General features: G+C 43.1%; 1 protein-coding gene across 1 annotated transcript in view; it reads right to left on the bottom strand.

Annotated features, from left to right (window-relative positions):
* The window catches only part of CACNA2D4 (calcium voltage-gated channel auxiliary subunit alpha2delta 4), a 180,530-nt gene that overhangs the window by 107,771 nt on the left and 57,054 nt on the right, over window positions 1-15,705 (bottom strand). The window contains exons 19-24 of the mRNA XM_060280005.1: window positions 13,458-13,519; window positions 10,163-10,230; window positions 9,487-9,532; window positions 8,061-8,158; window positions 5,472-5,565; window positions 4,494-4,589 (exon numbers count right to left, since the gene is read on the bottom strand). Of these exons, the coding sequence (XP_060135988.1) occupies window positions 4,494-4,589; window positions 5,472-5,565; window positions 8,061-8,158; window positions 9,487-9,532; window positions 10,163-10,230; window positions 13,458-13,519 (464 nt within the window). The remainder of the gene's footprint in view (window positions 1-4,493; window positions 4,590-5,471; window positions 5,566-8,060; window positions 8,159-9,486; window positions 9,533-10,162; window positions 10,231-13,457; window positions 13,520-15,705) is intronic.

Genomic DNA, 15,705 nt, shown 5'->3' on the forward strand with positions numbered 1-15,705 from the left:
CCCCCACCAGGTGGAGCTGTTGTCCACACCAAAACAGCCGGGTTGTTCACGTGCAATGTGTAAAGGGTAAGAATGCAGACAATATGATTAGTTGTTTTTCAGTTCAACAGGGCTGAATTGGAGTTAAGCCTGCACACAGACAAAATCGAAGCATGGAGGTTGCATCAAGTGCTGCTTTGCGGAGCATTCTCCACTGTACAAGACGTTTGCAAATTCTTGCAGTGTGGATGTGTAGATTTTTCACTGCACCATTGGTAACCATTGTCCAAAAGCAAGCCATTGAAATGGGAGCAGTGGGAACTCCTTGTATCCACCTGGCAAAAAGATAAATGCAAACTGATTGCCACAATGGAGCACCCTCCATGCAGTTGCATTCCGAGTGGCGAGCACACTGCTTATTCAGGTTCCATTCATCTACACATATACATGCCCTAGACTAGATAACATAATTAATCACCCTGCTAGATCAGACCAATAGCCCATCTAGACCAGCTTCCTGCTCTCACAGTGGCCTAACGGATGCCTAGAAGCAGGACCTTGGTGTAATGGCACTTTCCTGTGGGTTCCTGGAAATGGTTTTCAGAATCATACTACCATGGACCAAGCAGGCAGAGCATAGCCATCCTTGCTAATTGCCATTTATAGCCTTATCCTCCATGAATATGTCTAAATAAAGTTTAATCCTCATTTCAAGCCATCCAAGTGGCTGGCCATCACTGCCCACCTCCAATGGGATTGAATTCTATAAGTTAACTGTGTGCTGTGTCTTCCCACATTCAGCTTCAATGGATGGCTTTGAGTTCTAGTGTTATGAGAGGGAGAAAAAGTGTTCTCTGTCCACTTTCTCTGAAACATGCATAATTTTATACGCTTCTATCATGTTCCCTCTTACTTGCCTTTTCTCTAAACTAAAAAGTCCCAAGTGTTGTAATTTTTGCTTATAGAGATGTGCACTGCTGCCACATATGTGCCTCCTGAACAAGTTCTTTCTTCTGATTAAAAAAAAAATATGTATCAGGATATTGAGCAAGGCCACTAAATTCCATGTGCATAAATTTAGAAGAGTAAAGGCACTGCAAAGAGGGACATCTCCTGTCCCAGCCAGGATGTCTGGTCATTTCATGTGAGAGCAGCTGTAGCAATATCTGTTACCCGAGGCATCCGGTTACTAACAACTGCACCATGCATGTACTAACAGATATTGCCACTAGCAAGTGGAAGGGATCTGGTTATGAGAGTATCATAGCAGCAGCAGGTGTCACATGTTAGCTCAGGAAGTTAGTGTTACTACAGACAATGGATGTAGCAAGAACATACTGAGAGGCTACACTGTGCATCCTTTCACTAAGGGAACAAGGCAGGCGATTTGAACCAACAGGTTGCCAATTATTTCCTTGTGGCCTTTGGCAAAACATTATTTGGGGGGGGGGAAGACTGATGCTGAAAATAAAGCATGCCTGGAAGACATGCTCTTGGACACAGACTCAGTTTCCCTTGTTCTCAGGTTCAAGTGCTCCCGTGTTCCCTATTCACCAGGTATAATACCTAATTTCTGCTGCCGAATCACTGGCCTTGTTTGCCCTGTGTTGCCTTTCAGAGAGGCCTTTAAAAGTATTGTTAGTGGGCAGCATTGCAATTCTTCAAGCGTTAGCTTCTTTCCCAGTATATCTAGATGTGGGGACAGAGGCATCTTGACTTTAACCACGCCTGCATGTAAATGAACACAGGCAGCAATCTGCCTTGTAAACTACAGGGTGTCAATGACAACTGTATTTTTGAACTGTTAAGCAGGATATATTGTAGGAGAAGGAAAATCCAGGTTCACATCTCTCTCCAGCTATGAAACTATGAAATGGAAAGCCCTGGACCAATCACCATATTATAATAGTGTTAGCTGGGATTTTGGAGGCCATGTAGCCCAAGCCCCTGCTCTGTGCAGGTTCTGAAATGGAAGATGCAAGTCAGGGCCAGCCACCTATAAGGCAACACCTTGGGCAGCAGGATCCACAGGGGTCTCCAAGGAACGCATCACCTGCCATTGCAGCAGCAGCAGTAGCAAAAATAGCTGCAGCACAATCCTTGGAGGCCAGATCTGATGCCTCCTCAGCAGCACTCCCACGCCACCTCTACAGTGGCCTCTCAGCGAATAGGAGGCTCTGCTGGTCTCCTCCCACCCCTAGGAAGGAAACGTTGGGGGATGTCCTCTGAGTCTTCTGGGTTCTGCACCCACCCAGCATAATTCAGAGCAGGCCCCTTTTCCTCCCACGACTGCCTTTGATTCCCACTTCAAAAGTCTGCTAATGTTGATTTACTTCCCCCCCCTTGTTCCTGGCGTAGATCTTCACTCACCCCTTTTTCCCTGGCCAAGGTGTGTGTGCCATTTTGAGGATTCTCTCAGGTGCCAAAATGCCTTGGGCCAGCCCTAATACAAGTACACGGACACTGACAGATGGCCAGTCAACCTCTGCTTAAACACCCCCAGTGAAGGACAGTCCACTGCTACATGACACAATTTGTTCCAAAGTCATATAGGGGTTTCTTGCTCCCCTGCAATTTCCAGCTTCTACCTATTAGTTCTAGTCCTGCCCTCTGAAGCAACAGAGAACAAGCCTGCTCCATCTTCCACGTGACAGTCCTTCAGATATTTGAAGAGAGTATCTATCCTGCCTCCCCTAATTCTTCCACTCTCTGGGCTAAACAGGACACAGTACACCAAACTATCGGCCTGACCATCTACTAAACTGGACACGGTACACCAGACTATCAGTGCATCTCCCTTCACAGGGGTTTTCACTTCACAGCTAACTTTACAGGGTTATTTCTAGGGTAAATAAGGGAGCAACCTCTTATGCTGCCCGGGCTAGTAGGATAGAAATATAACAACAGGCAAATATCTCTCCCACACCCACCTATATATCTGCTACTGCAGACTAAATAAAGTTGGAGGACCACCTTCAACAATGTAAAAAGGCCTTCAAGCACTGACTTTTGGTAGGCAAAGTGGGATGTTACACGCATATAGAGTGACTTTATTTTTGTCTGTGAGATGTCAGAAGGTATGCAGCTGTGTAGAGCAAAGATTAACATATAAAGTGCTGCTCTGAACAGAGGTACACCCATCCTGGCTCTCTGAAATGGCTATGCTAATACAGCCTTGGCTTTCGATTGAGGGAGGAGCCACAACTGTGGCTCTCATTTGTTCTCATTATTCAGTGGTCAGCAAACTTTTTCAGCAGGGGGCAGGTCCACTGTACCTCAGACCTTGTGGGGCGGCGGACTATATTTTTGGGGGAGGAAATGAATGAATTCCTATGCCCCACAACTAACCCAGAGATGCATTTTAAATAAAAGAACACATTCTACTCATGTAAAAACACGCTGATTCTTGGACCGTCCACAGGCCGGATTTAGAAGGCGATTGGGCCGGATCTAGCTCCCGGGCCTTAGTTTGCCTACCCATGTCATTATTCCTCGCATTAGGAGGACCCACCCATCTGGTGTTTTATTGTGCTGTATTCTGCAACATGCTGTGGACACAATAGTGCATTAGTGCTGGATTTATTCTGCTTTTTTTTTAATTGAGGGGCTATAGCACAACAAAAGTAGGACAAAAACTCCCCAGAACATTTGTGGTTTGAAAAGTCATGAGGTTTCAGCAGGATGTTACAGGATATGCACTGACTAGGAATGAAGCAGTATTGACCGCCCCAAAACAATTGAAACTTCAAATAGTATTAAAAGTGGAATTGTGTATGACTGCACTGATAGCAACATGAGCACAAATAAACATGAATATGCAATAAAAAGAACATCTAGAGTAGCCCTAGGTAGGGATACCCATGTGAAAGCCCAACCATTGGTTGGATCAAGACAAGCGTGTTTGTCAGCCCACACAATTTCCTGTGCACTGCAGAGGGGGATGAGAAGGAGTCCTAATGTTTGAAACAGGCTCTGGGACCAAGCAATAGTCAGCCCTGAATCAAAATGAAGCCTCAGCCTTTGGGGGGTGTTTACACATTCCAAAAGTGATCTCAGATTAGTCTGAAGGGGAAGGCAAGGGTTCCTGAGACTGGTTTTGCAATAAGTAAAATCAACAAACACACAGCAATGTAGTGACTGCGTTATAGGCTGGCTCCTGATTTTTCCAGGGAGACTGCAAACATCTGCTGCTAGACTCTCTAGATCAATGTATAATGTTTGCTGGTTTTATGCATCCTGAAATCAACCCCCAAAGCCATGTGGTAAGTCAATATAAGGAAATTTTATCAGTTTGTAAATTGATACCCTTTGGAGTTCAATATTTGCAAATATTAAGTAGCAGGGTTTGACAATAACAGGAGGAGTTGTTGAGAGGAAAGGAATGGTTATTATAGTTCCAGTGCATTTGCTGAATGATCACTCCATGCACATTCATTCTGATTTCAATCGTCCTAAGCTACACTGAGGGGCAATGGAGGAGGAATGTCTCCGATATATGCATCCAAAGGACTCACCTGTTAGAAAGTTTCTCAGTTCCAACATAGAGGGCACTCCTCATAAGACCAGCCCGAGTTCCCATAAAGGCCATATCCACCCCTCCTTCAGCCTCACTGTTGGATGCAGTTGCACCAAAAGAGAGAGACAAAGGTATATAGCATTAGGTTTCTGCAGAACCAGTTCAATATACTGTACTTTGCACCAAACAACCTGAGGTTAGTGGGGCATAGAATACAGGCTTTGCATACAAAGACCCTAGGTTCAGTTCCCAGCATCTCCAGGAAGAGCTCTGAAGGCCTGGAGAGTAGCTGACATGGACTGGATGGTCATTTCATGTGAGAGCAGCTGTAGCAATATCCATTACCCGAGGCATCCGGTTACTAACAGCAGTGGTGTGCTGGATGGACTCATCTGGCTCACCATTAGGCAGTTTCCAATGTTCCTATGTGATAACTGCACACATGTCACCACCATCACCACTTTCCAGTGTTACAGAGGGTGATGGGATTCTATTCTTGGCCTGCGGAACTGTAACCTTCATATTTTCTTTCTGTAAGAAATCATTCCCTATGAGGAAAGGCTAACTCTCCACCCCCATCATTCAGCGTGTTCACTGAGGTCCAGCTCCAAAGGCCTGCTAGCAGTTTCCTCATTGGAAGAAGTGAAGTTACAGAGAACCAGGCAGAGGGCCTTCTCAGTAGCAGCACCCACCTTGTGGAATGTCCTCCCATCAAATGTCAAACAGATAAATAACTACATAATTTTCTGAAGACATCTGAAGGCAGCCCTGTATCGGGAAGTTTTTAATGTTTGACGTTTTGCTGTGCTGTTATTATGCTAGAAACTGCCCAGGGTGGCTGAGGCAACCGTAGGTGGGGTATAAGATGATGATGATAAGCCCCACATAGAGCACATTAAAGTAGTCTAGCCTGGATTCAGCAAGAACATGTTTAGATGTGGCAAAACCTGCCTTAAATTATGAAGCATGCACTTACTCAGACAGGTTGAGTGCTAATGTTGTCCAATAGGCTTCCATGGGTGCTGTTACTACAGCATCAAACAGCACCTCTTGAACTAATTCTTCATCGCCTGGGCATGAAAACGAAGAGAGAGAAAGGAGAAAGACCAAGTGCAAAGACTAAGTAAGGTTTATGAAGCTTTGAATACTTTATTTTGTTACATTTATCGACCTTAATGCATGGTGTGCATGCATGGTCTTTTCCTAATTTTATGCTAGGATCTAGGAATCTGTATTTATTCACCTTTTGTAGAATTTGGTACAAAGCCCCCGCAAACTATCTCATATATTAACATTTCCCAAATAGAAAAATTTCTATATTCCATATTAATGTTGGTACCCTAAACAAATTTGCTAAGAAGGAGCACTGGTTTCTTTAAGAAGATCTGCATCCAGATAAATATGTCTTGACCATCAGCCTTAATTAAAATTTTGATTTAAGAATCTATATTTTTTAAACCAGCAGTCTCTAGATACTGCTAAAATGCAAGTCTCCCCCCAAAGAGAGTAGTAAGTTGCAGAGTGTCTTCACCTCTCAGCAAGAGTGCTAGTGCTCAGGATTCCTGCCAGTCAGCTCTGCCTTCCAAGGAGCTCAAGAATGATATTCCACCCCTGCCCACTCCTCATTTTTCCATTTTTCTTTTCTGATATTCAATATTTGGGATAGAAGGATCTGTCAATTTCAGTTCTTTCCATTTCTCGATTTTCCAGGCTTAAATTTAGTTGCCTCTTTCTTTTAAAAATCTTTTTCAATTGAAGAAAGTCACACAAAACAATACAATAAAAATAATTCAAATACAAAAAGTAGTGCAGTACAGCTAAAAGAGACATGTTTAGCTCTCCACATTTTGCAGCAATTTTTACAATCATCATGAAAATTCACCAGCATTTTAATGAAAAATTCTCCTAAAAATGTATTTTTATATGCAGTTTCAATTAACGTACACATTTTTGCAAACAATCTCCACTAATATAATGCATTTTATATTTTATTTTCACTAATATGTTCATTTTTAATGCACACTTTCTCCCAATATATGCATGTTTAAAAACATTAGCTGGAGAACTGCAAGATTCGGTTAGCATATTGATTCAGAGAGTATAAATTTGATAAATTTGGCTTTAGAATTCTAACTTAGAATTCCACACCATCTAAAGAGTACCATATTGGATGTCCCTGTCTGGCTCAAACAAATAGGTGGCTTAACCCAGAGTAACTTTCTTCTTGTTAATGAGGCATATTTACCTCTCAAGTCCTCCTTCATTCAAGCCTCTGGAGAGAGGTTTGCTCTCCAGAACATCCTTGCCTAGAAAGGGCAGGCTACTGGACTGATAGGTTGAAGCTAGATGAAGAAATCATAACTTAGTGGTGCAGGTTCTGTCTTCCATACAGAGGGTTCCAGGTTCAATCCCTGGCATCTCCAAGTAGGTCTACCTGGAAACCCACTGCCAGTGAGCACACACAGTACTGAGTTAGATGGACCATTGGTCTGACTCAGTATGAGGCAGCTTCCTATGTTCCTATGAAGGAGGTTGATGTGACAGTGGGAGACAAAGGTTAAGTTAATACATAAAGAGAGACAGATCCATTAATAGTTGCTAGCAATCAAAGCCATGATAGCCGAAAGCTCAACTTTCATTTTCAGTGAGCAGCATGCCTCTGACTAACCGAACAATGCTGGGAGATTAATGAGAAGAGGTGGATGTCACCATCTGCCTAGGCATGGGCTGAGCCTGCCAGTTCCAATTTGCAGTTAATTTGAAAACCAAGGCAGGGTCAGAATTAATTATGAGTAGGCAGTGGTGCCATGCTGGTTACATCGTCAGCATACAGTGGGGGCACATAGACCTCACAGCATGTTGTACCCTGGACAGCAGGAATCCTCAGGTGAGACAGAAAAGGGGGGAATGTGGATGAAGATGTGGCAGGACTGTGGCTCTCCATCATACAAGAATTTTGGATGTGGCACACAGGTTAAACATCTTGACTGCCCCATTGCTTCATTCATGCTTAATGCTTTTGTACTCCACTTCTGCAATTATGGGACCTGACCTCTCTTGAATAGCGGCAATGTCACATATAGATGAAGTAACTTGCTATCATAAGTAGTGATGGTGGAGAAATTAATTTCATTTTGCATTTAAAGGCAAACCTACCTAATCAATGCATTCTGAAACAATATATGAACCATCCTTTGAAATTCACACTTTTGCAAATGTTGCAGTGCATTTCTCCAGCCACGAATACTGTAGCCATATACTGTAGTGTGCATAAAAATGCACTGTACCGGTATTAGTAAAAATAATACACAAAAATGCATCATATTATGGAAAATTGCATTGTAAAAGTGTATACTAAGGCAGAAATGCATACAAAAATGTGTTCTATTAGGATGTTGATGAATCTTCATAAGGACTATTTTAAAAAATGCAAATCTGGAGACCTGAACTTAAGAGTGGAAAAATGAGAATCTGAGAGAAACTGAAATTGGCAGATTCTCCCATCCCTTATCATAATAAGGCTTCTCATTAGGATGTATTCCAGGAGTAATATTCCAGAACTCACATTCCAGGTCAGCTTCTTCTCCTGTGAGGAAACGGATCACGGCCTCTAATTGACTCAGCTTCCTGTGATCTGGATCAATATCTGTAATGCAATAAATCCTAGAAAGAAAGACCAAAAATGTGATTCAGAAGTTCCTTTGGACAACTTTTCTGCACTCATAAGAGATGTCCTGGCAAATCTGCATGCTTGGGACAGAGCTCAAATCTCAGTTGGAACAACTTCCATGATCTCTGATCTCCAGTATATACTTAAGAAATGAAGACAGTTGCCATGGCTAAGACCTGTCAGCTCCGGACCCAAATGTTCACTACCCACAGTAATGGAGACCCTAGGCCCTAAGGAATGTCCTGTGACTGAGAGTAACATCAAAACTATCCTTTGCACCCATATCAGTGCATCAGGAACAAAGAATGTTACTTGGTTTCTAGGTCTATGCACTTGCTCTAGATCATGGGTAGGCAAACTAAGGCCTGGGGGCCGGATCCAGTGTAATCGCCTTCTAAATCTGGCCCACGGATGGTCCAGGAATCAGTGTGTTTTTACATGAGTAGAATGTGTCATTTTATTTAAAATGCATCTCTGGGTTATTTGTGGGGCCTGTCTGGTGTTTTTACATAAGTAGGATGTGTGCTTTTATTTAAAATGCATCTCTGGGTTATTTGTGGGGCATAGGCATTCGTTCATTCCGCCCCCCTCCCCCCCAAAAAATAGTCCGGCCCCCACAAGGTCTGAGGGACAGTGGACTGGCCCCCTGCTGAAAAAGGTTTGCTGACCCCTGCTCTAGATGCAGCACTGCATAGACACCTGGAAACAAAGGCAAGAACTTGAATCAAATTGCTCCAAAAATATAGCTCTGCACTTCAGCTACAAATTATATCCATGCTAAGTGGGTGCAGCTCAACAATCAATCATTTGAGGATATCAGTGATGGAGCTGGATTAGGGCTACTGTAGAGAATGTTTTGATAAGAATAAAATATTCCCTAGAAAATGTAAGGGGGTGGGGAGTTGTGCAGTTTGTTTATTTAGCATCTAGGAAAGTTAGGCTCCTCACAAAAAGTTTAAAATAACACGGTGCAGTTATTTCATGGGATCCACATTGTTCCTCGGGATACAGACTTACATAAACATATGTTGCTGCCTTAAGACAGAGCATTGGTTCATACAGGGCAGCAGGCAAAAAAAAAGTCCTTTCTTCCAACACTGTTAAGATCCTTTAACTGGAGATTCCAGGGAATGAACACAAGACCTTCTGCATGCAAAAATGTTATCTGCCACTGAGCTTTGGCCCCTTAGATGCCAGGACCATGTTTTCTCAAGGCCTTAAATGTAAAGTCCCCAAAGCCAAGTAGCAGCTCATTTGTCTCCTTCCCAGGTCTCTCCCCCGCCCCCCCCCCCCCCCGATTAGAAGAATTCTGGCCACTTACCATTCATTGGCTAAAGTCAAGTCTGGCTGCAGCAGATCATGTAAACCTGAAACCAAAAAGCAAACAAAGACTCATTTATTCACAGCCTTATGGATTCCTCTGTATGTTCAACATGTTTTTGTATCCTGTGTTTCCCCCAGGAATTGAAATTAGAGAGTGAATTTTCAGGGGATGAAGATGAGACCTCTAGATGAGCTCAGGCTGTGGAGGTGTTTAAACTATTTTCCCTCTTTAGATCACACCCCGTTTCCTGTTTATAGGTCAGCCTGTTTGAATCACATGGTTTAGATGTGTTATAAAACCATGGGTTCTAAAATTCCACATTCTGAGAAAGGGGTGTGGCCCAGGGAAGGTCCTAGGAGTCAGACAGAGAGTCCAGGAAGACCATATCCCACTCCCAGGCCTGAAGTTCCTCACCACAGGTACGTATGAACCAGTTTTTATTTGGGTAATTTGGGGAATGTGTTCCCATAATATATATTTCAGGGATTTAATTAATAGGCTTCTATTGCCAAGCTCCTGATTCAAACAGGGAAACAAATACATAGGAGATGTGGTAGTGTTGTGTGGCAAAGGAAAGAACAGTTTGAGATATGAACCCAGCTGTGTTAAAACAAGGCAATGCTCCATCAATTCTCCCTGTGATTGCATGATGAAGCTGTGCCATTCACCCTACCTTCTTCCACTGAAGTGTCCCCAAGCAGGATGTATTCACCGTGCCCTCGCGATAGAACGACTCCCAGACTGTGGATTGAGAGATGAAAGAGAAAATGTTTTCCAGTAAGGAGACTTGCAAAGGCCTGCATTGTGTGGTGGAGCTATTACTGTAATAAACACCAACTTACTTGCACTGAAAATTTCTCCTCATTTACACATTGCTGAATTAACATTCTAAAATGTTTGAAGCCCCTCAAAACTTGGATTTTGATAGCGTAAGTTGAATGCTGCCATGAAAAACTGATTTTTAGTAGTGAATCATCACTTAAATTGAACTCTCATTGCTGAAACATACATTGTGAAATTCCAAATTACAGGAATGCAACTAACCAGTAAAAGAACTCTAAGGCTAGAAAGGACCTGAAAATGAACTAAGTCCTTAAAAGTAACAGCATATGGTGCAGCCCTTCTAGGAATGTAGCACTTTGGGACATCAGTGAGAGAATATATGACCAAGTGGGGCCTGCAACAAAGTGTTGCAGGATAGAGTAATCCTGCTCAAGCCATCCATCCATCCCCATTTCCAGGATACTCTATATTTCATAACCTACCCAGTTTTCCTTCCCTACTCCCCACCTTAGGTCAGTCAGGATTTTGTGGCCACTGGTCACACCCACTCTTCACTGGGCTATTTCCGAATCCTTAACATTTAAAAAATATGTTTTGTACTTCTCCAAACTTTGATGGTTTCCCCAAGCCTGCAGCTGCCTCCCTCTGGTGTGTGGATGATGCCAGTTTGACTGCAAACAGAGTTGGCTGTATGTATGAATGTTCTCCTTTATCAAAGTCCTGCTGTTCATTGAAATATATGAAGTGTTCTACCCCCATCTTCTCTCTAAGGCCCAGGCTTTCATTTTTAATACAGGGAGAGCATGTTATCTTCCACCTATATTTGGTATAGTCCAGGAAGGGCTATAGTACATGATATATCTGAATATGTCTTCTTCTTTCTTTCTTTCTTTCATTGGTGATCACTCGTAGCCGAGTAAGATAGTCTTCCATAAACACGGTTTTAACAATGGGTCCGTAAGTGACTGTGGAGGCCAATTCTGGATCTACACATCCTTCCACAGTGGGGACACTGGTTTCCAGGTGGGAGTTGATCACAGTGTGGATTTGCCAAGCGTGCCTTCCTCTTAGCACATTTCTCCCTTGTGTCCCGAGATTGAGTTTCTTCAAAGCCCATGACACCTTTGGTAAAGGCTGTTCCCCAACTGGAGCGCTCGCAGGCCAGGGTTTCCCAGTTGTCAGTGTTTATACTACATTTTTAAAGATTTGCCTTGAGACAGTCTTTAAACCTCTTTTGTTGACCACCAGCATTACGCTTTCCATTTTTAAGTTCAGAAAAGAGTAGTTGCTTTGGAAGACGATCATCAGGCATCCACACAACATGACCAGTCCAACGAAGTTGATGTTGAAGAATCATTGCTTCAACACTAGTGATCTTTGCTTCTTCCAGTACCCTGATATTAGTTGCCTGTTTTCCCAAGTGATGTGTAAAAATTTTTGGAGACACCGTTGATGGACTCTTTCGAGGAGCTGGAGATGGTGTTTATAAGTGGTCCATGTTTCACAAGCATATAGTAATGTTGGTAGTACAATAACTTTGTAAACAAGCATTTTGGTTTCCCTGTGAACGTCCCGGTCCTCAAACACTCTGCACTTCAATCGGGAGAAAGCCACACTTGCAGAGCTCTGGCGATGCTGGATTTTGGCATCAATGTTGGCCCTTGTGGAAAGGTAACTGCCTAGGTAGGAGAAGTGATCAACATTTTCCAATGTTACACCACTGAGTTGGATTTGTGGTGCTGCAAAGGGGTTATTTTGTACTTGTTGGTGCAGCACTTTGGTTTTTTGGGATGTTAAGTGATAGGCCAAGCTTTTCGTAAGCTTCTGCAAAGATATTTAGGATGGTTTGGAGGTCATCCTCTGAGTGTGCGCACACTATGTTGTCATCAGCATACTGAAGCTCTATGACGGAAGTTACCTTACTTCTTGCTTTCAGCCTGCTCAGATTGAAGAGCTTTCCATCTGTTTGATATATGATTTCTACTCCGGTGGGGAGTTTCCCGTCGACAAAGTGTAGGATCATGGCAATGAAAATAATGAATAGAGTTGGGGCAATAACACAACCCTGTTTAACACCTGATCCCACTGTGAATGGTTCACTTTGAGAGCCATTGTTATCTGCAATTGTTGCTGTCATATTATCATGGAGGAGCCGAACGATGTTTACAAATTTATCTGGGCAGCCAATTTTCAGAAGGGCAGTCCACAGGGCATTATGATTTACAGTGTCGAAAGCCTTAGTCAGGTCAATAAACACCATATACAGGGGTTGGTTTTGCTCTCTGCATTTTTCTTGAAGCTGTCGAGCAGTGAAAATCATGTCCACTGTCCCCCTAGAAGGACGAAAACCATTTTGGGATTCAGGAAGGGTCACCTCGGATATTGTTACCAGACGGTTTGCTAAGATCCTCACAAGAATTTTGCCGGCCGCAGCTAATGAAGAGATGCCTCGATAGTTTCCACAATCAGTTCTGTCACCTTTTTTTTTTTAGGGATTGATAATTTTGGCATCCCTAAAGTCTGCTGGGATTTATTCTCTTTCCCAGATTTTTTCGATTAGCTTGTGAAGTTGTTGTGTAAGTTCAATTCCACCCACTTTGAAGATTTCGGCAAGTATCCCATCAGGTCCACTATCTTTGTTGTTTTTCATTTGGTTAATAGCTGTACACAACTCTCCCAGATTTGGAGATATTGCAAGCTCATCTCTAACTTGTTTTTGCGGAATTTGTGAGAGTACCTCATTCGGTCCTAAAGCAGGTCTTCCTCAGATTAACCTCACTATCGAGACTACCGTGTGCTTAATTAAAAGCAATCTAGATGTCTCCACAAGTGAGCCAAGGCAAGTGGTTTGACTGTGCAGATGTCTCCCACCTGCTAGCCCATATAAACATGGACAATGCTTTTTTTTAATGAGATATGCTGTAGCTGAAGTCCACCCAGACATCAAGTGCTGCATTTTAGATACCCTTTTCTTTTATTCCAGAGGTGCAGAGGCAAGTTGTAGTCACTTTTTAAAGTTCTTAAATAAGTATAAATCAATGGTGGGAAACCTGGGACCCTCTAGATGTGGTTGGATCAACCCCCATGGGCATAGCCAGTGATCAGGGATAGTGGGAGTTGCAGTGCAGCAACGTCTGGAAAGGTGCATGTTCCCAACCCTTGCTCTAAGGGACCTGCCCACTCACCTAAAGGGTGTGCCGCTGATATCAGTAAAGAAATAGTCATTAGTGAGGAAGAGAACTCGTTTCTGGAAAAGAAGAGAGAGAGAGAAATCACAACCAGAAGTGTAGTTTTGTCTCTTAAATGTGACCACTGGTCATGTCCAAATAGCAGCTGCATTTCAACAAGGGTAGTCAGGATCTCTCCAAAGGTCCTGCTCTGTCACCTAAAGAGTGTTGTCTTCTTATTGGAGGAACTTAGAAGCAGGATTATTTTCTTGGGTGTTGCTTTTTTTGGAACACCAGACAGGAGTCACTCCATACATGCATTAAAGAATCTCAAGACAAGGACAACCCTATGGTTAAAGAAAATTTGAACCCAATTAAATCATATGGATTAGAAGTGATTACTTAATTTGGTGTACCTGAATTGAAAAACAACAACAACTTGAAGAAAAACACAAACATATTTCGCTTGTTTTTAGGTGATGCACCAACAGGTTGCAGCAGGTAGCATCTGAGAAGTACTCCTCCCACTGTCACAACACTAGAACTGCTGAAAGTTGTAAGATTCAGGACAGAAAAAAATAAAGTACAGGCTTGACAGGCATATGTGAAGAATGCTTTGATGGTGTTTCCTGCTTGGCAGGGGGTTGGACTCTATGGCCCTTGTGGTCTCTTCCATCTCTATGATTTTATGAAGGGATTGTGACAGTTTAGTCCATGAGACTTTGGGAGAGAAGCAGAATCCTTCCAGTAGATCTCATTGCAGTAGTGACTCTGATGAGTTATTAAATCTATATAACCTTGCTCCAGGACCAGAGGCATCCACACCAACTGCCATGGGAAGCCTTCAGACCTCCAGTTAAGCAGCCCTGCATAAAATGCTTGCCCCTTTGCTAACTCCCAGATTGTTGTTCTTGTGGGGCCCTTTCCAAGTAGAATTATCTGTGACAGTAAGGTCTCAAACCTGTTGCCAGCTTGCTCAGACCTCTCTTACAGGTGCATGTTAGCATTAGCAACACAATACTTGCTGGAGGCAGACAGGATTAGAATGCAAAGACCACCGACAGCAAAATCAGTGGGCAGATTGCTCCAGCCCTGCTTCAGTACACCTCAAGTGTTGCAAAACCCTCCAAAGAGCCTTATCTGTGCCTGACCTGCCATAACTCAACAGATGGGCTAGATGGAGTTACCAAAGGGATTGGAGACATGGGGGAGAAGGTAGCAGAGCAGCAGGATCAGAGTCTCTGTCCTTGTCGCTCACTTCCACTATCACTGTCGTCACACGAGACTGTCTCTCTCTTCCCTCTCTCCACCATTGCCCCTCCTGCTGCCCGTTAAGCACTAATCCTCAGTGTACTGGAAATCCATCTGGCACAATGACAGCAGGCATTGAGGGGGATCGAGGCAGAACTGTCCATGCATCACAAAGATAGATTGCTGGCTGCCAGCTGAGCATTTCAAAAATATCTTGGCTGACTTCATTAACTGGCCAAGCATGGACAGCCCAATAGCCCTGAAGGTATGTGTGTCGGCTGCCCAGAATCAGGTGGCTTCCCTATGTGCAGGGCAGGGGAAGGAATATGCTCTCCTCAACTTATAACTGTGAAAGATTCAATGCTTCCCTCTGTGTGTCCTATTCTTATTCCTTTTATTGCATTTGGGTCACTTTTAATATTTTACTCTGGGATTCCTACCCTGCCAAAAAAAACACATTGGTCCATCACTTTTTACAAAACGCCTCACAGTGACTTACAAAATATTAACATACAGAACTTACCAAACACTCTAAATCCATTAACAGAGAATAAAGCATAAGAATAATAAATGTGTTCAGACACCCATAAGCATAAAAAGGACAAATTCTAATCCACTAAAACCAGGTAAGAATCATTACACATTAAGATACACTTGTGAAGTGTAGTAGATGCCAGGATTGTAACAGGGCTTTCCCACCTCATTCCTGCAGCTCCTGAAAAGCCACTTGGTAATTCCTCTGGCACAGTGTGGGGTGTGTGTGTGTGTTGGGGGGTGGGGGTGAATCCCAAAATGAGACATGCACCCTTTATGCAAGTGGAAGTGCCTTCCTTTCACACAAAGGGCTGCCTTGTGTGTTCAGTGTGCTCAGGTCAGTACTGTATTTATTAGCACAGTCTCCTACCTTGCAAGGTTATTGCAAAGATAAAATAGGACAGGAAGAGAAGTCATTATATTAAAAGTAAGAGAAAACGGTTTTTAAAAAATGTAGGGAAATGAGAGAAAATCAAAAATG

The sequence above is a fragment of the Zootoca vivipara genome, chromosome 10 (genome assembly GCF_963506605.1).
Source record: "Zootoca vivipara chromosome 10, rZooViv1.1, whole genome shotgun sequence".
NCBI classification, from domain to species: domain Eukaryota; kingdom Metazoa; phylum Chordata; class Lepidosauria; order Squamata; family Lacertidae; genus Zootoca; species Zootoca vivipara.